Source organism: Galeopterus variegatus, unplaced genomic scaffold, assembly GCF_000696425.1.
Source record: "Galeopterus variegatus unplaced genomic scaffold, G_variegatus-3.0.2 Scaffold915, whole genome shotgun sequence".
NCBI lineage: Eukaryota > Metazoa > Chordata > Mammalia > Dermoptera > Cynocephalidae > Galeopterus > Galeopterus variegatus.
This window is the reverse complement of record NW_007727026.1, coordinates 106,483-131,292: the sequence shown is the minus strand read 5'-3', so window position 1 is coordinate 131,292 and position 24,810 is coordinate 106,483. Positions and strand designations below refer to the sequence as shown.

Genomic DNA, 24,810 nt, shown 5'->3' with positions numbered 1-24,810 from the left:
CGCCCAGCCAGTGGGCGGGAACCGGTCTGTATGTGGGATCCGAACCCTCGGGCGGGAGCACCGCCACGCTTCCCAAGCGGCGCACTATCCAGTGCGCCACCGGGCCGGCCCCCAAATGTATACTTTTTGATGCACAATAAATTTTATTTCCCACCAGGAATAAGATAGTTGTGGAAAGGGATAATAAAAAAAAATGGTAAACTGTATAGTTAGAGGCTAAAGTCTTACTTGGGAAAATTTATTTGAAAGGAGAATGCTTGTTTTTGTTTGTTTTTAATTGCATGTCAGTTGCTCATTAGTTTAGAGGATATGTAGTACTTCCCCCACCCCCACCCTCAAACATCTAGGTAACAAGAATGAATTTCCGTTATGGGGTGGGGTCATTCTGTCCCATATAGCAGTGAATCTTCTTTCAAATGCAAAAGAAATAGTGAATGTTTATTTTCGTCCGTGATTTTTTTTTCGTGTGGTATCTCTGTGTTTACTATGTAAATATTATGTCTTATTTGTTTTTGTAAGTAATTACCATTTAATTATAAATACAAAATTTTATTACTTTTAAGCTAAAGCCATTAGAAATATGGGGCATATTTGTTGCGGTGGTTTCGAATAATGGTTGAAATATTCTTTCTCAGGTCTCCCCAACACCTTTGGTGACTATGATGAAACACCTGCCATGATGGCCATGCACCTGAAGGTCAGGCATCCGCTCTCACTTGGGTTTTTAAGAGATTAAGACATAGAATTTTAGAGTTAGAATATTCAGAAGCAGAATTTCCACCCACCGAAATCCCAGTATATATGTAATAAAATTTAGCTGCGTGGTGGAGGCATGGGGAAGGGCTATCTGTTAGCATCCTTTTCCCCAGCTGGTACTGGTGACTGGTGGAAAATTCCCAGTGAGGTTCACCCCAAACTAATTGATGCTTGGCTCTGCTCTGAGATGTTGCTTCCTCTACAACCCTCTCAAGGGCTTTCTCCCCTCACACCCCTCATACTGCTGGGTGGAATAGATGTCCTCCAGCCCAGCCCCAACATCACCTCCATCGTTATCTCTGTGCCATCTTTTTAAATTTCTTGGTCATGAGACCACACCACCCACAACTGCTCCTCGTTACACTTATCTGCTAACCCCAGGGTTAGTCGATTTTTTTCCTTCATCCTTGATTTTTAGCTCTGGGCCTACTGACATTCTCTTCTAAACTCTTTCTGACTGAATTCTTATGATTTCAGTCTCTTTTGTGGTTGATCTTTCCAATCCTTTGACTTGTCAGTTCCTTGACTTACTCTATGAATTACCGTGTCCTTCCCTCACTAGCCTGTGGTTAAACTCTAGACCCATGCTGTCCAATATGTAGCCACCACCACATGTGGTTGTTGGAGCCCTTGAAATGTGGCTAGTGTGACAGAGAAACTGAATTTTTTATTTAAAAAATTTTTTATTAATTTAAATGTAAAAAGTTATATTCATTTTATGTGTTATTTGAAAATGTATTATCTAGCTCACATTCATTCAGATCAGCATATGAGTTAAAAAAAAATCTTTAATATCAATAGACAGACAAATAAGTCTCCCTTTACTATTTAAGTGGTATAAGGGATTTCATAGTATCAGACCTCTTTTCCACTTTTATCCTTAAGTCTTGGGCATGTGAAATCTTTATATCTAGAGTTGGGTATGTTTAGCTCTCATTTTAGTGTAATCCTAGTCATTCAGGAAATGTAGATGGCTTTTATGGTGAATTGGTGGTGGTGAGTTTAGAATTCATATGAACTTGCTGCATCTTTGTCTTTTCCTAAACGCAGGAGTTTGCTATGGATGGCTTGGTCAATATAGTAGGTGGATGCTGTGGTTCAACACCAGATCATATCAGGTAATAATTCCCTTTAAATATTTTACCTTTTGGTATGGGCTGAATTGTATGCCCCCCCAAATTCATATGTTGATGTCCTAACCCCCAGTATCTCAAAATGTGATTGCATTTGGAGATTGTGCCTTTAAAGAGGTAATTAAAGTAAATGAGGTCATATGAGTAGACCCTGATTCAATGTGTCGGGTGTCCTTCCAAAAAAAGGATACAGATGCACACACAGAGGCAAGACCATGTAAAGACACAGGGAGAAGACAGCTATCTGCAAGCCACAGGGAGAGACCTTAGAAGAAACAGCCATGCTGACACCTTGATCTCAGACTTCTGGCCTCCAGAATTTGTTGTGAGACCACAAATTTCTGTTGTTTAAGCCACCCAGTCTGTGATATTTTGTAATGGCAGTTCTAGCAAACTAATATACCTTTATATTATGAAAAATTTCAAAATAAAAGTAGAGAAATAATAAAGTAAACCTCCACGTGCCACATAGTTGCCATAATTTTTAACATTTAACCATTCTTATTTTATCGATCCCCCACCTTTTTTCCCCGGAATATTGTAAAGCAAATCCCAGATATGATATTCTACCCTTAAATGCCTGAATAATATTCACATGCTCAAGGAAGGACAGCTCATATTTCTGTGGACAAATACATGCCTCCATTGGATTTACTCATAGAAGGAAAAAACAGTAAGACAACAGTGTCTAGAGGTCAACAGAAATGTCTTCACCTTGCCCCATGCAGAGTCCTTGCTTAATTTACATTTTCAAGTGAGTGTGTGAAGGAAGGTAATGAAACAGGGGTATAGCAGTGTATGCGTTTAATTCCTTACCAGTCTGTGGCTTATAGGAAGATTGGAATTGAGTGAAATAAAACATAGTTTAGGACTGTTGATATTTGGTTTTTTCCCTCAGGATTGACTTGTGATCATCTTTTGAGGCAGTCATCTTACTGGTTCCAAGTTTGTTTTCATGCACGTAACATGTTCACTTTACTAAATTCCCTGGTAGTTCACTGCTTTTGTTGACTTCTCTGATAGATTCTTAATAAATGCAATTTTTAAACATCTTTTAAATAATATCTGAAAGCTATCTATAGTTGACTATAGCTCATCTTTGGATCATGGGCTATCTTTTTGTTTTTAAGGTTATTTCCTCATTAAAAAGATGAGTTTTTAAAAATACTCCTGTGCACGTGTGTTTTTGTGTATCTGTAACTGTCTGTAGCTAGCAGGCTGTCTGTGTATTTGCTGCTTTTACTTAGGCATCCACATACTAATTTGGGGTGCTGTAGAGTGAGCAGTTCTTACTGGTCCTGATAAATTTAGTGGAATAGCTAGATTTTTCCTGGTTGATCAAGAACACGATTCATTAAAGCTGATAAGGTTAAAGAGAGTGTGAATGGTTAAACAGACTTTTTAGGAGTAATTGCTTTGGAGTTGTGGTGCTTTACTGCTATGTGCCCTCCCTGCCGTGTGCATGCTGTAGCAAACACAGAGCCGCAGGACCCAGTGCCCTCTACTCCTAGCCCCTCTGCTCCTGTCTGCCTTTCCTTCTCAAAGTGGAAGCCCTTTTTCTGTTAAAGTATTGAGTAAGAAGCAAGGACATATTTTGTGTGTGGATTAGAGTAGAGGACATCTCTGAGTTTGGTGAAGGGGGAAGTTTGCTGTCCGTAGACTTTCACGCAGCTCCAGGTTCATGTCTCTGAGAGCAGAAACAGCATAGCCGTGCACAGCTGACTGTGCAGGTGCATAAAAGTTAAAAGTTTATAGATTAATTTTCTGCATTACTGAGAAAACTAAAAGGCATAATTGTTGCTGCACATTTGTAAGTAGGTATATCATTATGTGCACAGTTATGTTAAATAGACTTAATTTCATTGTTGGAAATTAGTTTAATTAAATTTATTCTGAATTAATGGATATAGTGTTCTCTTTTTCAACTCAGGGAAATTGCTGAAGCTGTGAAAAATTGTAAGCCTAGAGTTCCACCTGTCACTGTTTTTGAAGGACATATGTCACTATCTGGTAAGTCACGAAGATGTGGTGGTTATGATTTCAGAAACCATTTGTAGCACTTATTTAGTATGTGTATCCTCAGTGGTGGTGATGTTTGTGCCAAGCAACTTGTTTGTTAGGTCAAGGAAGTGTCCAATTTTTTTGGCACTTAAATAAATTCTAGTGAAGAGTGCCTTATTTTTCTAGGGGTAGGGATAGAAGACATCAACTTCAGGGTAAAAATGAATGAAATCCCAGGTGATTAGCCCAGATAGTATCCTTGGTTAGGATGAGAATTCTGTGGACTGTGTCTCCTGTGCACTATTTTGAAACATACTTTTGGCCGTAGCCTAAAAATCTTAATTGTCAGGTTAGTACTAGTAATTGAAAATTCTAAATTACCAAGGCCCAATATTTGGTAATGGCAGTAGCGTCCTCCTAGAAAATTTCTTCGGTTTAACAAGTATTGTTGTTGTAACCTTGCATCTTCTGTGTGTTCAGGATTTTACAAAGAACTGTGCTGTGTATTTTCTGTTTGGTTTTCAACAGTCCTGTGAGGTAGGCAGGCTCACTTCTTCACGAATTGGAAAGAACATTAGTAAAATAGACCATCATGCCAACTGTTAGAAATAACTTTACGTTTCATATTTTTGCCTTAATAATTTCATGAAGTATTAGATGGTAGCTTTAAGCAAAAAAATAAACAAAAATCATGGTTTTTAGAGAACTTCCAGATAACACATGCGGAATTATGTTCTCTGATAGCTTTGAATTTAACCTCTCTGTAAGTTGAAATATTTTTATTTCTTATGTTGTCCTAAGAAAAGTGAAATAAAATTTAAGCGACAGCAAAAGTAATACTGACTTTTCTCACTCAGAACATACTGCATCAAATTGATCCCAATGAGTGAGTATGAAGTTGGGTTAATAAAAATATCCACTATGTTCTGGCTAGCCCTTTTTTCTTGTTAATTCCAGAAGGCAAAGGATGAGATTAGAAGATGTGGGATTTATGATTTATGATTTTTCTCCCTCCACTCCTCCCCAGCAAAAAAGTGGCTTTTGTCGAGAGAGGTGTGGCAGGAAACTTTGTTTATTTCATCCCTAGAGCTTAAGGCTGTGTGCAGTACTTCAGCCAAGCACTAACAATGAAAATTCTCAACCTTTGCAAAAATTGAAACGAGAGCTGTTTACATATGATTTTTTAAAAAGAATTTATGTATAAGAATAAAAGAATCCTTTTTCTCCAATTTGAATTTCATGCACTATTTCTAAACTGCTTTAACAATCACCTGCAATCAGATTTTAAAAGAATGACATCAAACATGCTTTTGAAAATTGTTCTCTTATAAATTGCAAACTTGGGAGAAATGTGGTTTTTGTATCAGACACAAATCAAGCACTTTGTGTGAAATGCTTTTAAGGAGGTCACACGAGAACTCTTGAGCATTTAATTGTTGGCATCCCTGTTTGCCTGTCCTGTGAACCTCAGGGTCACACTGAAAATCAGGGAAACCTGAGACTAGCATGGAATGCTGGAGCCATGAGGATCATTACCAGCAGGAAGGGAAATCGTAAGTTGAAACTGGAAAGTGATAGTTTTCTCAGTCAGTGGACAAATAGCCTGGAATAGTTTTATAATTACCCAGCTTATATTCTTTATTTTCTTCTTCCTCATATCTGTTTCTTGTTCAGCCAATGCTTTGGCAAGGGACTCAGCCATTTTCTTTTATTAATGACAGTTATGATTATTGCTGCTAATTTTGTGCTTATCAGTGTTACCCGGTTTCATTTTTACAATAACATTATGAGGCAGATACTTGACTATTTCATAAGCTCAGAGGCTGTGTGGGAAGCTGCCTGATTGTTCATCAGGTGTGATTTGAACCCTAGACTGTCTGTCCCCAGGGTCTGCCTGTAACCACCCATGGAGATGGCGTCTCCTGACACTTTAAATATAATGAGTATAACAAAAATAGTCCAGAGCCTTTTCTTAGTGATACTTGACACTATATGTTGCTTTTACTTCAGTGTAACATGTCCACGTGTATTGTCTGATATTTGCTCCTAAATTGGCTTGTGTCAGGGGAGATAAGGCAACAGGTGCCACAAGCCCAGTGATTTGCCTCGAGTCAGCTCATCAGTGGTGGATGTGCCACAGTGACTCCTGTCTCCCATGTCTCTGCCTCATGACCTGTTCAGCCTTGCTGGTTATGGGTCTTGGCCTCTGCATCAAAGAGATGAAGAAAAGCACTAAACACGCTATCGGTGGGATTAAGGAAGTTTGTTCCATCTGACTTCAAGCTGATGTCTGAGCGGACAGCTGTGGAACAAAATCCTCTTTTGATTCTTCATGGCTTTTGCCAGACTTTTGGTTCTATATGGAGATGAGGATCATTTTTCCTTCTTTCTCAGGGATGGTATGATTTGGCCCTTCAGGGATATTTGCAGCATGAAACCCTGAAATAGTTCTTCTTTTGAGAGTTCTTGGTTGTACCTGTAGCTGAAGCCTGTGTTGCGTTTGAATCTCCCTCGAGGAAGGAGAAGCTGTGGTACTGTTTCCACATTGTATCTCCTGTCTACCCAGATGGGCTGTGGCACAGTAACTTCTTTCTTATTGGATATATTTGTATCTGTCTCTCTTCTGTCATCTCTATATATTTTCAGACATTTTTCAAAATGCTTCTCCTTTTAAGGTCTAGAGCCCTTCAGGATTGGACCGTACACCAACTTTGTTAACATTGGAGAGCGCTGTAACGTTGCAGGATCAAGGAAGTTTGCTAAACTCATCATGGCAGGAAACTATGAAGTGAGCATCTTAAGACAACCCCTGAGCCATCTGCCGTGGCTTTGGATAGATAGAATGGAAATGAAAGAGCTTTCTGCCTTTGGTAGTGTTGTTTGCAGAGCTGCTAGGAAGTGTGAGAAGACATGCTATGTGTTCACAGCAGGCCGGGCTGGTGGGAGGATGAGACTTCAGAAAATCGAAGCTGCTCTTGTCAATATTTGTCAAAAAGTACTGTATTCGGAGTATGAAGTGGGATGAGATGGGAGGGATTCAGGTTCTAGCTATTTATATTAATTGTAAAACAAGTTTAAAACTTTGAGAATGTTCTTCATTTTGGCTTCTAACAAATCCCTTTAGGGAAAGGGAAAGCCAAGAAAATTCCTGTTCAGTTCCTTATGACTGCATGAAAAGCTGGCTGCTGAGGGTATTACTGATCCTGTTAGCTAAGTAGATTAAAATAAACAAACAAATGAATGAAAGAAATAGGCCCTTGCTTTGGAAAGTTTATGTGGTAGTTTTAGCCATGGTGTTTTTAAGCTCGGTCCCTTTGTGGATAAGCAAAATTTAATACACATAGCCTACCCAAGACATCTGGATAGATTTTCTTTTTCTTATGCAAATGTGAACTAAAAAATGGAGAAATTTGGTTTGGGCTTTGATGATGATTAATTTTATCATCCGCCTTTTCTCACTTGAAGGTTTTGCAACCTTTAGGTAATAGATGTTCCAGAAACCTGTATCAGAACAGAATTAATTTTCATCACAAGGAGAAGACCCATTTATCACCCTTTATGGACCTGTTAATTATTACTTTCTGGCACCTCGGAAGTGTGTCTTCCTTCTTAGTCCTGCAGCTGGCACATTACAGGGCCTGGTTACCTGGTGACCTGGTTCCTGACCAGTTGTGCTGTTGGTCCTCTTCCCTTCATTTTCCTACTGTTCATTGTCGCCATATGTTCCCGTCATGATCCTCCCCAGCTCAGAAGTTCCACAGGGTGATTTTGGTTGCATATATAGTCAGGGAGCCTGGCTAGGGTATGGTGAGGGATTACTTTTGTTAGATTCTCTCAAGTCACCGTCTCCTAACGCTGCTTCCTCTCACATTCTTCCCTCAGGCAGCCCTGAGCATTGCCAAAATGCAGGTGGAAATGGGTGCCCAGGTGCTGGATATCAACATGGACGATGGCATGCTAGATGGGCCGAGTGCAATGACCAGGTTTTGCAACTTAATTGCTTCCGAGCCTGACATCGCCAAGGTTGTGCAACGTTTATATTCATCAGGGGAATTTACTTGTCTCCTTCTGTCTCTCATTTAACTCTGCCATTTGTCGCATTCATCTGTCAAATCATGAGCTGGTTTTCTCTTTTCCTACACTGAAAGCATGATGGTTTCTGATTGTCAGTTTTCTCAACTCATGGAAACCTTCTGGATACTATATAAACCAGATTTAGTAGAGAATTGTGATTTTAGCTTGGCTCTTTCCAAAGTTTCTGGGATTGGTCATGAGAATTGATTGCATTTCCTTAGATGTTTAGACAGACTGAGAACCCGCTTTTCACACTCTGAAGGACTTCCTGACCTGTTTCTGCCAAACGATTGGTTCCATTCCTACCAAGGAACTCAGTTAACTCTTCTTACCGCAGGAAGAAGAGTCCTTTTTAGGATTATCAGATTATTATAAAAATATAAACAAGATTAAGTCAAGGTGTTATGTGAGCTTTTACATTTAAAAGGTAAAAGTTAATTTTTGTGTCAGTCTTTTAAAAAATTGTAGGTGGGTTCAAAAAGTTTAAAAATCTCGCCTCATTTCTCTGCCGTTAAAGTGGTGATAAGGAGTGATTTTTGAAGTTCTTTTTCAAAGAAACTTCCCAGTGCTTTAGGAGTTGCATTTTCAGGCTGGGCTGTCAGTTTTTTCTTAGGCTTCAGCAAATGCTTAAGTTGGAGGTCTTGTGGTATAAGCACTGAATTCACATTCGCCCATCTGTCATTTACATCTTTAATCTCTTTATTAAAAAGCCTCATTACTTCTCTGGGATTAGATAGTTTTTAGAATTTAAGGTGCAGAGAAACTAAATGACTCATTCAAAGTCAGAGTCTGAGCTGGAGCCAGTCATTTATCACTAAGTAGTGGGAAGATGCTAGACTCACCTTAGAGTCTCAGGCAAGTCGATGATCTGTTGACTCTAGTTTCCTTCCTCGTCTCTAAAATGGGATAATTGTACCTGCTTTGTCTGATTTGTGGATTGTAAAGATGAAAGTACCTCGTCAGCTCTAAACGACCTCTTATAACTTAGGAGATTATTGCTTAGTGTTCTGGATGCTGCAGTGATTTTTTTATCATTCCTGGTTTTGACCTACTACCAAAATATATTGGGGGCCAAAGTTTGGCCAATTGGGGTGGAACATAAAAATGTTTTACGTGCACTTTTTTACCAGTAGGGTTGGGACACAAAACTATCAGTAAGTGCTTTAAAGCATTGGCCTGGTGTCGCCACTGCATCTGACCCTTTTCCTAGCTAACTTTGCATTGCTAGCATACTAAGAAAAAGCAAGATCAGTAGAGTCCTTGTCCTTTTTTGCTCTGCTTTGGAGATGGGGGTTAGGAAGCTGCCGATTGCTTGTTCTCCAGTCTTCAGTTGGAATGTCTCCTGCCTGGGGAGCTTTCCCTGAATTCTCCCTGTTGACTCTTTCTGTTTCATAGGCGGGGTTTGGTGCCCTGAAATACGCTTTCCAGGCATCTGTGCTTCCCTTGTGCTCTAGCATCTACCGCAGTCTATGTCATTACTGCTTAATCATTTGTTTTTCTAAGCTCAGTGAAGCCAGAGACCTGTCTGCCTTACTGTTGACCCTGTGTGGGGCCTAACATGGTGGTCTCTTGATTATTTATTGAATAGCTTAATTAAATAGTGGGGCCTAGATCAGCTGCCCCGTTTCATTTCTTTGTACCAATCTAAGGCTTCCTTTAAGCCCTTCCTTTCACCTCTCCTGGAACAGAGGTGAGAATGAAAAAGGAACCTCTTCATAGGTGCACATTTCAATTTTGTCTTTTGTTTTAGTTATGTGCATTTGTTGAGTATTAAAACTCTTTTTTTTCCCTCCAGTCAGGAGCTTGGTTTTTCTAAAGTGAAGACTGTATTTGAATAACTTGGCCATAGGGCTATTCCCAAAGGGCCTGAGGCTAAACATGAATCCCTGAGTCGATCAGGCACGTCTGAGTCCTGTTGGAATTGTTCGTCTTGGGGTTTAGGCGCTTGAAGTTGTAGCTAGTGCTGAGGCCATGGACTGACCTCGCTGATTCCATTCTGATGTTTAGCGGTCATCTTTGAGTTGTAAATTGCTGGCCCATGCATGGTGTCTCTTGTAGGACTGAGATTACTCCAAGTATTTTGGGCTTTAAAAACAAATGTATTAAAATCCTATTTCTGACACACTGCTGTTATTTGTTTACTGTTTCTCTAAAGAAGAAATAGGGAATATTGGGGAGCTCTTGGAGGAGAATTTGCAGTGACTTATGGCCTCTGGTTTTCTTGCCCTTCTGATCTCAGGTGCCCCTGTGCATCGACTCTTCCAATTTTGCTGTGATTGAAGCTGGGCTGAAGTGCTGCCAGGGCAAGTGCATTGTCAATAGCATTAGTCTGAAGGAGGGAGAGGACGACTTCTTGGAGAAGGCCAGGAAGATTAAGAAGTTTGGAGCTGCTGTGGTAATCATGGCTTTTGATGAAATAGGACAGGTGAGTGATTTCTTTTGACTTAGCTGTGTTGTGTTAGCCAGTTTAGATAGCAGTGGGAGAGAATGAAGTCTGAAACAGCTGTGTGTGTGTGTGTGTGTGTGTGTGTGTATGTGTATGAAAACACATACACATACATATATACAGACATATGTGTACACATATATATATGAAAACGACATATAATAAAATCTTTATAACAACGGAGAAAAGTTAAATTATTCAGTAAGTGCTATTGGGACAACTGACTGTGCATTTGGAGGAAAATAAAGTTAGAACCCATTTCCCACCATATACTAAAATTAGGTCAACATTGATTAAAGACCTAAACATAGAAAACAAATTTTAAAGAAGTTATAAGAAAATAATAGTCTAAATTTGGGATGTGGAAGATCTTGCTAACTCAAGAGGCCAGAAAGAAAACTGATGGAGCTGTCCACAAATAAATGTACAACTTTGTATGAGAAAGACATGGTATATTTGCAATGTGAGCAATAGCAGTAGGTTAATATCTCTAATATGCAAAGAGTTTCTGTAAATCAGAAAGCAGAAGGCCCCAACCAACCCAACAGAAGAATGGACAAAGGAGATGAACAGCAATTTATAGAAAAAGAAATACAAATTACAAATAGCCAATAAGCCCATGAGAAGATACTAAATTTTGCAGTGATTAAAGAAATAAAAAATAAAGAAATAATGAGATTAGCTTCCTTTATCAAATAGAAAAAAACTAAAAGATTGATAAATGAAAACTCAATATCTCTGCCATGGCATCAGGGTGGGGCACAAGGGTAGCATCAAATATGATAGTTCAACTGGGTGGTGGGTATACAGTAATTATTGTATTGTTATGTTTTGTACCTTACATAAATTCTATAAATATTTTGATGTCTATTTAATATTTAATCCAAAACAATTAAAAAAGCCATTCCTTATGATTAAGTCCCTCCTGGGAATCTCGTAATAGGTTGAGGATGTAAGGGTATGTGTTCATGTTCATTGTAGCATTGTGGTAGCAAACAGTTGAAGACACTCTGAATGTCAGTTACAGTAGTCCTCCCTAATCTGTGGTTTTGCTTTCCATGGTTTCAGTTACCCCTGGGTCAACCATGGTCCAAAAATATGAAACAGAAAATTCTAGAAATAAACAGTTAATATATTTTAAATTGCTCAGTGCTCTGAGCAGTGTGATGAAATCTCATGCCATCCTGCTCCATCCTGCTGGGACAAGAGTCATCCTTCTGTCCAGCATATTCACCCTGTACACACTGCCTGCCCGTTAGTCACTTAGCAGCCATTGAGGTTATCAGCTCACTGCTGTAGTATCACAGCGCTTGTGTTCAACTGACCTGTATTTGACTTGGTAAAGGCCCCAGAGTGCAAGAGTAGTGACAGTTTGGGCATGCCAAAGAGAAGCTGTAAAGTGCCTCCTTTAAGTGAAAAGTTGAGTCCTTGGCTTGATAAAGAAAGAAAATAAATTGTATGCTGACGTTGCTAAGATCTCAGTAAGAATGAATCTTCTCTCTGTGAGTTTGTGAAGAAGGAAAAATGTTCATGTTAATTTTGCTGTTGCAACTCAAACTGTAAAAGTTACGGCCACAATGCACACTAGTTAAGATGGAAAAGGTATGAAATTTGTAGGTGGAAGGCATAAACAGAAAATGTGTTCCAGTCGTTATTTTATTTTATTATTTAAAGTTGTTAGTTTCTTACTATTCCTAATTTATAAATTAAATTTTATCATAGGTACGTATGTATAGGAAAAAACATAGTGCATACGGGGTTTGGTACTATTTGAGGTTTCAGGCATCCACAGGGGGTATTGGAGCATATCCCCTGAAGATGGGGTGCTGCTGTACGAGGAAAGTGTTTAAATCTTGGTGCATGTAGTGTAGAATGCTGTGCAGCAGTTAAAATAATGCCCTCAATACGTTGAAAAGTAAAAAATAGTGACATGGTCCCAATTTGATCGAATAAAAAGGTGTGTGTGTGTGTGTGTGTGTGTGTGTGTGTGTGTGTGTGTGTGTGTGTGCGCGCGTGCGTGCAGAGAATAAAATTTGGTAGTTATCATCTGAGGGGTAGGATGGTCTCAGATGGGGACATATTGACAGTTAACAAGTGGTGGCATTGTATGTGCTTTTGCTTTCCTTTCTGTCTTTTCTTTTTTTTTAATAAAACCGTTTTTAAGAAAAGCATTATTGTTTTTGTACAAAAGACACATTTTCATCATGAGAAAAATTCAAATAATCTAGAAGAGTGCAAAAGGGAGATAATTTGGATCATTAACATATGTTGAACGTATACCAAGAAAACACAACACGCATGAAATCAGGTTTTCCTCCCAGCATGTGAACTTTGGGTGTATATTCTTATTTTTGTATGTCATGTGAGGAAATTAAAGCACAGAAACGTTATATGACTTGCTGTTGTCACACACCTAGCCAGGTGGTGGTGCTGGGATTCAGGCCTGGGAGATCCGATTTCCCTCATCACGTACTAAATGGTTGGGTAAAAGAATCCAGGGCGAGGCTGTCAGGGAGGAGTAGGCTATTTTAGAAAAGGTGGTCTCATAAGGCCCATTTAAAGAGGAGACATTGGAAAACCTGAGTAAAATGAGAGAGAAAGCTACGTGGTCATGTGAGGACAGAGCAGAAGAGGTTCCAGCAAATGAAAATTTTTCTACAAACAAGATATTTGGCCGTTCTGTAACTTCCCCCGCACTCGACAGAAGTTGACATCTTCCCATCTTAGTAAATGTTGACTATAACTCGATCTTTTATGGTTGTATTGTATTCCAGTATATGTTTTACTTAGTCTATCTATTATTGAATGAAATTGTAATTGTTTCTAATTTTTTGGTAGTATGAACAGTGACCGGTGAATATCCTAATGCATGCAGCCATTTCCCCTCGTAAAATGACTTTCTTACAGTCAGTTTCAGAAGTGGGCTTGCCAAGCCAGAGGGCATGCACATTTAATGTTTTGATGTCCCTCTGAATAGTTGTCTCTAGTCATGTCCATTACTAAGTTTAGTAATTTCTTGAGGAATTCTCCCTCACAGTCTTCTTGACATGACCTGGAAAGGCCAGCCTGTCACCGTGTGACGCCCCTCACCTTCCCCCTGGGCTTCCTCTTGTCTATCTCCTGACTTCCTCCTTCTTGGTTAATCCCTCATTTTGTGCAGCACATCCTCTGGTAGCTTCTTGGGAAAGAAAACATGGCACTAAATAGTTTTGAAACCTACGTGTCTGAAAATGGCTGATTCTACTTTTACACCTAACTGACAATTGTATGGGCATAGGATAACAAGCCTGAAATCGTTCCATGTTTTGGAAGCATTGCCCCATTGTCTTCTGGTTTCCACTGGTGCTGGTAAGAAGTTCAGTGCTATTCCCACCCTTGATTATTTGTGTGAAGTTCATTTCTCCATTCTCTGGATGCTTCTTGGATCTTCCATGTCCATGGTGTTCTGAGCTCTTGTGGTGATGGGCCACCCTTTATGCTGGCCCTCAGGAGCTCCTCTCAGTCAGGAAACTCACAGCCACGGTCGTAGGAAGTGTCCTGGAATTGTTTTATTCTCTCTTTTGGTGCATGTATTATTCAGACATTGGATGTTTGGACAGGTTGCTTAATTTTCTTATCATTTGTCTCCTGTGTTCCAACTCTGGTGTTTTGCTCTGCTCTGTGTGAGATATCTATATCTACATTGATCCTCCAAACCATCTATCGATGTTTATTTCTGCTTCTTCCAGGAAGCTCTTTTTTGTTATGTAAATGTTCCTTAAAAGAAAGAAAGAAAAAATATATATGTGTATATATATATACACACACATATATATGTATATACACACACACACACACACACACATATATATATATGTATGTATATAGCAACATGTTACTTTTTAATGAGGCAAATCTTCAAATATGTCTTGAGCACCTAGTATGTGCCAGGCCCTGCTCTAAGCTCTGAGGCGATAGAGAATAAAATCTAGTCTCTGTCCTTGAGTTATTTATGTTCTTAGGGACAAAGGGGATAATAAATGAAAAATGTATATATATAAGTAATAAACAAATATGTGTATGTACGTTGGGTGCTGTTGAATACAGTGGTGGGAAATGCAGAGGGTGGGGGATAAGGAGTACCAGGATGGGGGTGGGGTGCTGTTTTATGCAGGGTAGTTTGGAAGACCTCTTGGATAATGTGACAGTTTGCAGAAGTCTGAAAAGAGGTGAGGGAGGGAGCCATGTGAACATGGAGGAAGAGTGTTCTGGGCAGAGGGAACCTTGAGGTAGAAGCATGCTTGTCCCATTTGAAGACCAGCAGGGTGGCCAGGGTAGCTGGAGCAGTGGGGAGAGGGAGAGATCGGGAGGACATGAGGTTAGAAAGGGAGCAGGTCAGGTCACACAGGGCCTTGTATTCTGCTGTTGACCCTCTTGGTTGACAGTGTTACCTTGACTGACCTGGGAACTCCTGAAGGGTTTTGAACAGAGAAGCGAACGTGATCTGACTTTTGTTTTAAAAACCCTCTGGTTCTTTGTAGAAAATGGTCTGTTAGGGACAGAGCAGAGCTGTTGGAGTTTGTTGCTGTAATTCTGATTAGTTGGTGATGGTTAGGGCCTGGGTGGAAGCAGTAGAGGTTGTTAAAAGTCATCTGTTTCTAGGTATATTTTTAATGTAGACTCAGTGGGATTTGCCTTCGTATGGGGTATGAGTTGTGAAAGAAAGAGGAGTCAGGGATAATTTCAGGGTTTTTTGGCGTGGGCAGCTGAAAGCATGGAGCTATTGAGACAGGAAAGACTGTGAGAGGTAGGTTTGGGATGGGGTGAGGAGAAGTTTGGTTTTGGACATACTTCACTTTGGTTGAAATGTGATTGCATGAGTGAGTATGGATTTCATGGGCAGAGTCTGGCTTGAAGATAGGATTCCCTTACTTGGGAATTATTTGTACGTAGATGGTATTGAAAACAGTGAGACTGGTCGAACTCACCAAAGGAATGGCTGTAGAGAAGTGTCCCTGTGACGAAGTGAGACTTGGAGCCACAGCACTCAGTGACTGGGGAGAAGAGGAGACGCCATCAGGACTTGGGAAGGAGCAGCCTGTTTGGGAGGGGAGCCAGAAGAAAGCGTTCATTTAGAAGCCAAATGAAGAACAGGTTTCAAAGAGAAGGGCGTGATAAGCTATTTAAAGAGCTGTGGATAGATCAAGTAAGATGAGACCAAGAATTTACCGTTGGATTTAGATAGAAATGGGGTCATTTGAGATCTTGCTGTACTGTTTCCAAGGAGATAAGCTTTGTTGGGGTGGGTGCAAGAGAGAACAGGAGCAGAGTGGAAGCAGTAGGTGGAGGCAGCCTCTTTGAGGAGCTTTGCCGTGAAGGGAGGCAGAGGAATAGGGCTGGGGGTGGTATGAGGTTAAGAAAGGGTGTGGGGTGTGTGTGTGTAGATGATGTGACAGCCTGTTTTTATAAGCCGACGGGAGTGATCTGGTAGAGAGAGGGAGGAATTGATGCAGGAGAGAAAAGGGGCATTTGCTAGATCCATGACCTTGTGAGTGAGAAGTGTGGCCGTCCGTGCGTGAGTGGAGGGGTGGCTTCAGATCAGAAGCTGGGAAGTTTGCTCCCAGTGCGGGAGAGAAGCAGAGTAGAGTGCGGGTCCACTGGTCTGTGAGCCGGCGGCAGTCCGTGATTGCTCCTGTCTTCTCCGTGAAGTCGGAAGCAAGGTCAGCTCTGGGTGAGGATGCTGCGTCTTTGTACTTCCCAGATCTGTGCTGCTAACCATGAGTGTAAAGCAGAAGCACTTTCACAGGGAAAGGCAGTCACTACTGAGCCTTTTAAAAACATACACACCCCTGGACTCCAGCCCTTGAGTTTCTGGCTCATTTGGTCTGGGATGAGGCCTGGCTTCAGTAATTTTAAAGTCTTCAAGGTGATTTTCCTGTACACTTTGGTTGAAAACCACCAGCAGAGGTTGTCTCATTAGTCCTCACAGCAGCCACCATTTCACAGTGTGAGCCAATGTCATATGTCTAGAACGTGGTGGAACCTAGTTTTAGCCCTGCTCTGCCTAGTTTGGAGACTGATGCGTGTTTCCAAGTCCTGTGTTTTTCCTGTGCTTTGTGGGCACAGCTTAGTGCTTGATCTTGTCTAAGAACAAGTTTTCCCAATTTAGATATGAATGTGAGCACAAATAAAGAGCAAATATAGGAAAAATTTCAACTTGCTAGTTATAAAAAGAATAGAGATTACAGCAATATTAAGGTAATGTTTTATCTCTACTAAATTAGTAAAGGTAAGCTTAGAAATGATCAAGGTGTGTGCAGGCACAGTGGTGATAAAACAGAAGCCTCGTTTGTTGTAGAGTGTAGTCTAAACTGTACAGTCCTTTTGAAACACAATATATTACCTGTCAGGAGACATACAATTGTTCATACCCCTTTAAGTTAATAATCTCATTTCTGGGAAATGATCCCAACAAAAGAATTAAGTAGCATAAGAGTATGATATATGCAAAGATTTTATACCAGTGTTATAATTCAAGTGCCTACCTGAAGAGAAATGGATAGCTTAGGTTACATCATGCTATTGGAATATTATCCAGGTTATTTAAATATTATGCAGATTACAGAGCAGCATATATACCCACTGTCAAATTGTTGTAAGCATTGAAATGATAAAGAACAAAGCAAAAAATCCATATGCTTGCAAAGTTCAAAGTTCAGAACCCAGCAGTACAGATATTTTGGCATGTCTGCTATCGATTGAGTTCTCATAATGCTACTGGGTGTAACAGTTAAGAACCAGAATTTGCTTTGCTTAGATGACATCATTGGTTATAAGCGGAAAGCAACTCTCTTAAATGGAAAACAACTATTGCGACTAAGCAGAGCAGAGGAACCCACGCCTGCTTTGTTTCAGTATCTGGCTGCTATCTTTGGGTCTTTGGTGTGTTTGTGATCCATGTTGCAAACAAAACTGCAAGGTCAAAGCCAAATATGACACAGGAGACTGACCCTAAGACTTCTGGATTGAAAGGCAACAAGGAAGAATTTCTGTGTTTTTTGTTGTTAGTAGTTTTGATCAACTGTTACTTTTAATTCTAAATAAGAAGATGCAGAACACCTTAATTATTGAAATTTCTATGGGAAAATAATTTTCTCACTACTGACTATATTTAGTTTTCCTTTTCTAACCGAAGTGATTATTTTCATGTGACAATTTTTGGTAATGTGAGGTTTCTTAGAAGTATAATTATCACATAATAGCAGTAAACTTAGACTTCTTTTTTGTTTGCACATCTGTAAACTATATAAAAGAATGATCACTGTCATCCTATAAATGTATCCATTATACAGCAAATTTTCCTGTGTTGGAATGATTTGAAAATACATTTCAGATTTATGGAGAAACTAATCCCCATTGGGATATTGATTGGAGTTTAATTACTCCTAACCTAGAAAATAATGAATTGGTGTCTTGCCAATGTTCACATTTGTCATTGAGGAACATGGAGTGTCTTTCCAGTTACTCATTCAGTGGAGTTTTGTAGTTTTCCTTAAGTAGGAAATCTCATGATCATTCTTAGGTATTTTATGTTGGTTTGTTGTTTTTGTTGTGATTGGCTTATTTTTTCTTGGTAAATATTTTACCTTTGGTAGTGATTTTTAGATTTTTATTTTATAACCAGCCTCTGTATTGAACTTAGATAAATTGGTACTGTTTTTCGGTTGAATATCTTGGATTTTCAAGTAGGGTATAGACAGTAGTAATATGAATAGTTCTAGGAGACTGAAATCAGTAGTTTTTAGTCTTCCCTTGATTTTTACCTTGCAGAAGGTAATTGACCCAGGCCTCGGAGTTGATTCTCAGATTTTCTTCCCTGACCTTCTCTGAGCTTTGCTACAATCTGACATCTATTTGTGCATTTCAGGGGCCTCCATTTTAGTGGCTGCAGATAGGTCACCACTGCCTAGGTAAGATTACATGATTAAGTATTTCTACTCTTGGGCCTTTCCTTGTAAGATGGATTACATTTTAAATTCTTTGTTTATGAGACAGATACATACTCTCCTTACCTTCAGGGATGGAGTTATATGGCAGGGATATGAGGAACATAATAAGGCCTTCAAGCCTCTCTTGGTCCCGAGACCTCCAAGCCTGGGGTGTGAGAGCACAGCACATCACTGGCACACCTCCCACGCTCAGTGTCCCAGCTCCCCAATATGCCCCTGGCATTTCTCTTCCTGGAGGAGAAAAGTTGAGTGGGATTCCTATCCCTGTTAGGATACCGTGTTGCTTCATCCAGGCCTTAACAATTGACATTGCCAAGTAGGATCTTCCATTGAGCAAACAAGCAGGGATGGAGTTCATTTTAGGGCCATGTTGTTAAAAGGAAGGCAGAGCTTTAGCATATAGGTTGTGGGTCTCATCTATACATACTTGGGTATTGGTTTAAAATATGTCTCTAGTTGGTAGAGCTGTTTTTTTTTGCTATTCCTCTGAACTGTCTGTTTCTGCTGTATCTTTTTCTACACTCTCTCCTTGGAGGTACTAAAGCAGATCCATCCTCTGCTCTATCTAGGGATTGATACCTGCATTCAGAATTTCCCTCTTTCCTCCCTCTCACCCCCCACAGAATTAGCATCTTCTCCTAGAAGGTGGCATTTGAAACAACTTTGCCTTCATTAAAAGTCCAGAAGTTTTCGGGCCGGCCCTGTGGCTCACTGAGGAGAGTGTGGTGCTGGTAGCGCTGAGGCCGCGGGTTCGGATCCTATATAGGGATGGCTGGTGCGCTCACTGGCTGAGTGTGGTGCAGACCACACCGTGCCAAGAGTTGCAATCCCCTTACTGGTCAAAAAGAAAAAAAAAGTCCAGAAGTTTTCAGTGGTGCTCTCTGCAGTTACTGGATTGCACCGAGACCCTTTGTTCCCCACCAGTGTTAGCTGTGTAGAGATTGCCTCAGTCTCATTTCTGTGGATCATAAAGCCTCGTCCATTTTCCCTCTACCCCTGAGTATCTGGAATCCAGAGTCTGCCTTGTGTAGGAGCTCTGCCTAGGGTTCAGGTGAGCATATTTTAGCCAGAAAGTGTTCCAAGTTGGTTTGCATTTCCCACGACCCCAGCCCGGTGCCTCCTCCATGTTCTTCCAACGCAGGCAGGATCTCGGGTGTCTTCATCCCCGTGCCTTCCCTTCAGCCCTCAGGATTGCTGCCCTGCCCTGCACCAAGTTTCCTACCACAGCCTCCCGCTGCTTTGCCCACACATTTTCCCCACTGGAGGATTTCACTCAGATTTCTGAACCGAGCCTCTGCCCTCAGTGACCACGTGTCTTTTACCATGTCTTCCCCTCAGAAGCATCCCTTCAGCATTTCCCTTCCAACTTGTTGATATCTCTCTGACGGTGGCACAGTGTCCCTTTCCATCACGTCTTGTTTTTAACTCTGCAGCAGCAGAGGCCTCTGCTTCCTCCGTGCTCTCTGGCCTACATCTTGAGCTAGCTTAGTCGGGCTTTGGTCCTCACCCTTTAGTCCTGCCCCTTCTCTGCTCCTTGTTGGGCTGCACTGCTGCAGAGTCTAAGCGTCTTCCACCCATTGTCTTCCTCTTTTTCACAAACTAAATCAAAAATTGTTCTGTCACATTTCTCTCTAAACGTCTGATATTGTAGCAGAACTTGAGCAATGGACTGCTGAAGAAAAGCCTTCTACCCGCTGATCACCGTCTAGCTTTTCTGCAGCTCAGGAGTAAACCCAGTGTATGATGTCATAAAAGACATTTGTTTCTTCCTTCTTGCCCCTCAGATTGTCACTGATATTTTCTTCTACCCCAGCCTAAGAAGGTGCCACATTTCACCTATCAGTGGTTCTTATTCTGGCTGTATGTTAGAATTGCTAAGGGGCTGTTGAAAATACTGTTGCTGAGGCATCATTTCAAGATTCTGATTGAACTGGTCTAGGATAACTTATCAGTATTAAAAGACAGACAAAGAGAAATTCCTCCAGGTTGTTGTAATGTGTGGCCAGGGCTGAGAGCCCTTCCTAGTGGAGGACAGCCCCGTTGTGCTGTTTTGCAGAACTTGTGTTCTGGATGGTGAAATCCCCAAGCACTATGGAGGCTTTACTGGTCGTCTGTCTCACAGCCCTGGCTGGGAAACAAGACAGCAAGCCTGGGAGAATCTGACATGATGTGACCTTCTTCTGGTAGAGGCTTGTACACCACAGCTCTAGTCATTCTGAGATTCATTTGTTTATTCAACAGACAGGAGTTGAATGGCTTTTAATGTGATAGGTCCTGTGCTAAGTGCTGTGAGAACAATTTGTCAAGAGCTTCATTCTTATGGAGGTTAGAGTGGGTGTCTCTTTTCTGGCCCTCTGAGGATGCTCCTGTTTGTCCCATGTACAGTGCTGCGTTTGGTACAGGAGCTAGATCCCTGTGGGTGACATACTCATCTCAGCCTGCCCTGCTCGGCAAGATGTCATTCATGGTTCAGACAGAGAAATGACCAGGAGTTTGACTTCTTCGTCTGCTGACCAAACTAGGTTACACAGAAATACTGGTAGCACTGGTAGCCCCAGCCCCCTATGCCTTCTCTCTTGGTGAACTTAGCGGGCTGTGAACCTAGAACCTAGAACTCTATTTGGCCCTCTGATGGAGGGAGAGTGAACTAAAGTTCAAGACTGTTGGGAAAATAGAATAGTGTGGTCAGGGCCCTCACCTCGGGTCCCATTGGGTGTGGTTTAGCACATCCATTGTAAACAGGTTGTGTGGAGTTGGTGCGCATGTGCGCCAATGTATCTTTTTAGTTTTGATGCTCTTCTTGTGTGTGTGTGACAGAGAGAGAGACAGGGCAGAAGGAGAGAGAGAGAGAGGAGTTTTAGTGAAGCAGGCAGGTGGGTGTCTGCCTCAAGCATTCAAGGACCTTCTGGCCAGTTACCTAGCTCATAGATCTGCTTGAAGGGGTCTGGGGACCCAGCCTAGCATGTGAGGGGTCTGGGGACCCAGCCTGGCATCTGAAGGGTTTGTTACCCAGTCTGTGAACAGGCTTGAGGGCTCTGTGAGCTCCAGATCCAGCCCTAGTTCGGCAATTGGCCCAGTTGGTACAGGATTACTGGCAGGTATAAGAGCCCGACAGCTGTTGTGGTCGCCTAGCTTTATAATTGGCGTCAAGAGCAGGATTAAGAGCACTACAGCTGGTGATGTCAACAGGGTTCCAGAGCACCACAAAGACTAAAGGCAGCTCTGGGTGACTTGCTCCTGACCGCTTTTTTCTGGGTGCACATCTTAGTCTCAGCCTTAACCATTTCACTCTGAATGAAGGCAGAGGAAGTAAGAACTTGAAGAAATTCAAGTAAGGAAAATGAGAGCCTGCCCCCTCCCCCGAAGGCTGGAGCAGTGGGCTACTCCCTTCCTTTCTGCTTTTCCTGTGACTCTGGGTCTGCTAAGTTGTGAGGGCACTTACCAAGTAGGAGGTGAAATCTAAGCACACTAGCTGCAGGGAGCAGGGAGTGCTTAAGAACAGCTGAGAAATAACGCCAAAGCAGGTGAGTGATCAGAAGACTAGATCTGAGTGAGAGTGGGTTCTTTTCATAATTCCCCCACCACTACTTTCTAAAGGTTAGGGCTTTGCCAGAGGTGCTTGAGCCAGGTCAGTGTCCCCACCCCCTCATGTCCATGGTGGCCTGGAAAGCTTGCTCTAGAGGTCAGGAAGTGTGATCAGGAACTGGTTCTTTCAGAGACTTAGAGTTCACATCCAGGCAGGGGCATCCTCTCTAACGTAGTCATCTCGGGAGACTGCAACACATATTTCCATGGGGTCGGCCGTTTTTCAGGCACATTTGTCATGTTCATTTAGAATTGCCCTTCAGAACTATATGTGACTTGTTTTTTTGGAGTCACCATAGTGATGCAAGTATTTGTAGATTTGATCTTTCGTACAACCAGAAATCATTCAGTATGCAACTGGTGAGTAATGTGTGTGTTGAGGTTGTAAATTTGATCTGGAGACAGTTTCCATGACAAAGTTCAAAAACGCTTTGAGTGAAAGCAACATTCATACATTCAACAAATAAATAATGTCAAGCACCCACTCTAATGGGCATCGCTCTGGGCACTGGGGATACAGCAAGACTGACATTTTAACTGGGGGAGACGAGTTGACAAATTAATAATAAGTAATAAATAACCAAAAATAATAAACAAGTTGCCAAATTAATACAACTTCTGGAAAGATGCTCTGAAGAAGAATGGAGGAGGTGGGACGAGTGGAGGTGGGCTGGTTCAGAGTGGGTGAGTAAAGCTTCTGAAAAAGGGACATTTAGGCAGAGACCTGAGAGGCATGAGCTGCAAAGCCATGTCAGGGTGTGTTCTGGGCAGTGGCAGCAGTAAATAACAAGCTTGGCGGGTGTCAGGAACATCAGAGGAGCAGTGTAGAGGGAGTGGAGGAAAGGGAGGGGTTGGGGAGGAAGTGAAATTGGAGGTGCAGGCCCTGATTCAAGCAGCTGGGGTATGAGCCTTGCTGGAGGCAGTGTTTGGCCTTCTACTGAATAATTTTTGTTACGACTTAAGGCACATGTTAATGAGCGAGTGTTGTGATGGGTGGGGCTGCAGAATAAATACATATCTTTGAATCTGCTGGTGAGGGGTTAAGACACTGCAGGCAGGTCAAAAGAGGAAGGGACACTTATGTTCAATTTCTTTTTTAGTAGCATTTGAATTTTTATTATATGCATGTAGTTTTTAGGAGACTATTAATATTCCATATATGTGTGTGTAAGATTTGGTTTTTACAGAAAGAGTATAGCTGTTGATGAAAACGCAAAAGGGTCTTTAAATCAGTACTTCCTCTGAGATAATTGTTAAATGACTAGAGAGGCTGCTTGGCGTTTAGATTTCTATGAAATCCAAGCATTGACACTTGAGTGCTTTTCATAAGTGAAATAATGTGCTCTGTTTTTATAGATATTTCATTTTTCCATTTCAAATTACATCTTTTGCTCCTTTCCCCAGGCAACAGAAACAGACATCAAAATCAGTGTGTGCACCCGGGCCTACCATCTGCTTGTGGAAAAACTGAGCTTTAATCCAAATGACATCATCTTTGATCCCAATATCCTCACCATTGGTACTGGGATGGAAGAACACAACTTGTATGCTGTTAATTTTATCTATGCAACAAAAACCATTAAAGTAAGTTTGTGTATTTTCTCTCTTCTACCCAAGACATGGCTCAAGTTTGATCACATGGGTCCAGTGACTGGTGAGAGCTAGTGTATGTATTTATTCGCTGGGAATGTTGACATTCTTGTTCTTAGTAAATTGTTTTTTTGAAATTTAGGGGCCTTTGGGCCGAGCCTGTGGCGCACTCAGGTGAGTGCAGTGCTGGGAGCGCAGCAGCGCTCCCGCTGCGGGTTCGGATCCTATATAGGGATGACTGGTGCGCTCACAGCGCTCACTGGCTGAGCGCGGTGCGGCCGGTCTCAAAAAGGAAATTTAGGGGCCTTTATTATTTTTCTTTTATATAATATTATTCTAAATTGTGAAGCGTAACACATACTGGAGAATACATACAACATAAATGTATAATATAATAAATAATAATGAAACATGTAATAGTTTTCATTAGGTTTTGAAATAGAGCATGACCAGTGCTCCCATATGTCCCTCCTTTTATGAGGTTTATTATCCCACTCTGTTGCTTTTCTTCAGAATTTTATCACTTACAGATGTACATTCGATTTGCATTATCCATGGACTGTGTATTTGCAAAATCACCTACTCATTAAAATTTATTTGTGACTCCCGAAATCAATGCTCATGTGCTTTTGCAGGCATTTATGGACATACCCATGCATAGAGTGATAAAAAATTTGAGTGGGCTGACACACATGTTCCCAGGGGAGGTTGGACATGGTGACGATCTACGTTATTTCAGCTCTCATTCTGTAAACCAGTGTCCTTTTCGCGATCTATTTAATGCCATGTTTTTCACATTTTTGGTGGTGATTTTGCTTTTTGAAATGGGCCCCACACATAGGGCTAGTGCTGTCTAGTGTTCCTAAGCACAGGGAAGGCTGTGATGTGCTGTACAGAGAAAATGTGGTAGTAGAGAAGCTTTGTTCAGGCATGAGTTATAGTGCTGTTGGCTGTGATTTCAGTGTTCATGAAACAGCAGTCAGCAATATATATTAGATAAGGTGTCTTTGAGCAAACACACATAAAACTAGATTATGTATTGATTGGTTGGTGAAAATGCTGTGACCAGAGGCTCACAGGAGCGCAACACTGTATTTCACCTAGGAGCAGTGTTTCAGAATCACCCAGTTCAGTGTTTGCAGTGACTTTATAGAATATAACTACCACAAAATAAAAAGAATCAACTGAATATCTAAATGATATAGTTTAGCTTTGCCTGTTTTTAAGCTTAATATGA

At 41.2% G+C, this 24,810-nt stretch overlaps 1 protein-coding gene across 2 annotated transcripts in view; it reads left to right on the top strand.

Annotated features, from left to right (window-relative positions):
- Positions 1-24,810, top strand: part of MTR (5-methyltetrahydrofolate-homocysteine methyltransferase) — a 101,629-nt gene that overhangs the window by 28,860 nt on the left and 47,959 nt on the right. For both annotated transcript variants that reach the window (XM_008573408.1, XM_008573410.1), the window contains 7 exons: positions 636-697; positions 1,807-1,874; positions 3,820-3,899; positions 6,566-6,678; positions 7,773-7,913; positions 10,204-10,389; positions 23,388-23,567. In XM_008573408.1, the coding sequence (XP_008571630.1) occupies positions 636-697; positions 1,807-1,874; positions 3,820-3,899; positions 6,566-6,678; positions 7,773-7,913; positions 10,204-10,389; positions 23,388-23,567 (830 nt within the window). The remainder of the gene's footprint in view (positions 1-635; positions 698-1,806; positions 1,875-3,819; positions 3,900-6,565; positions 6,679-7,772; positions 7,914-10,203; positions 10,390-23,387; positions 23,568-24,810) is intronic.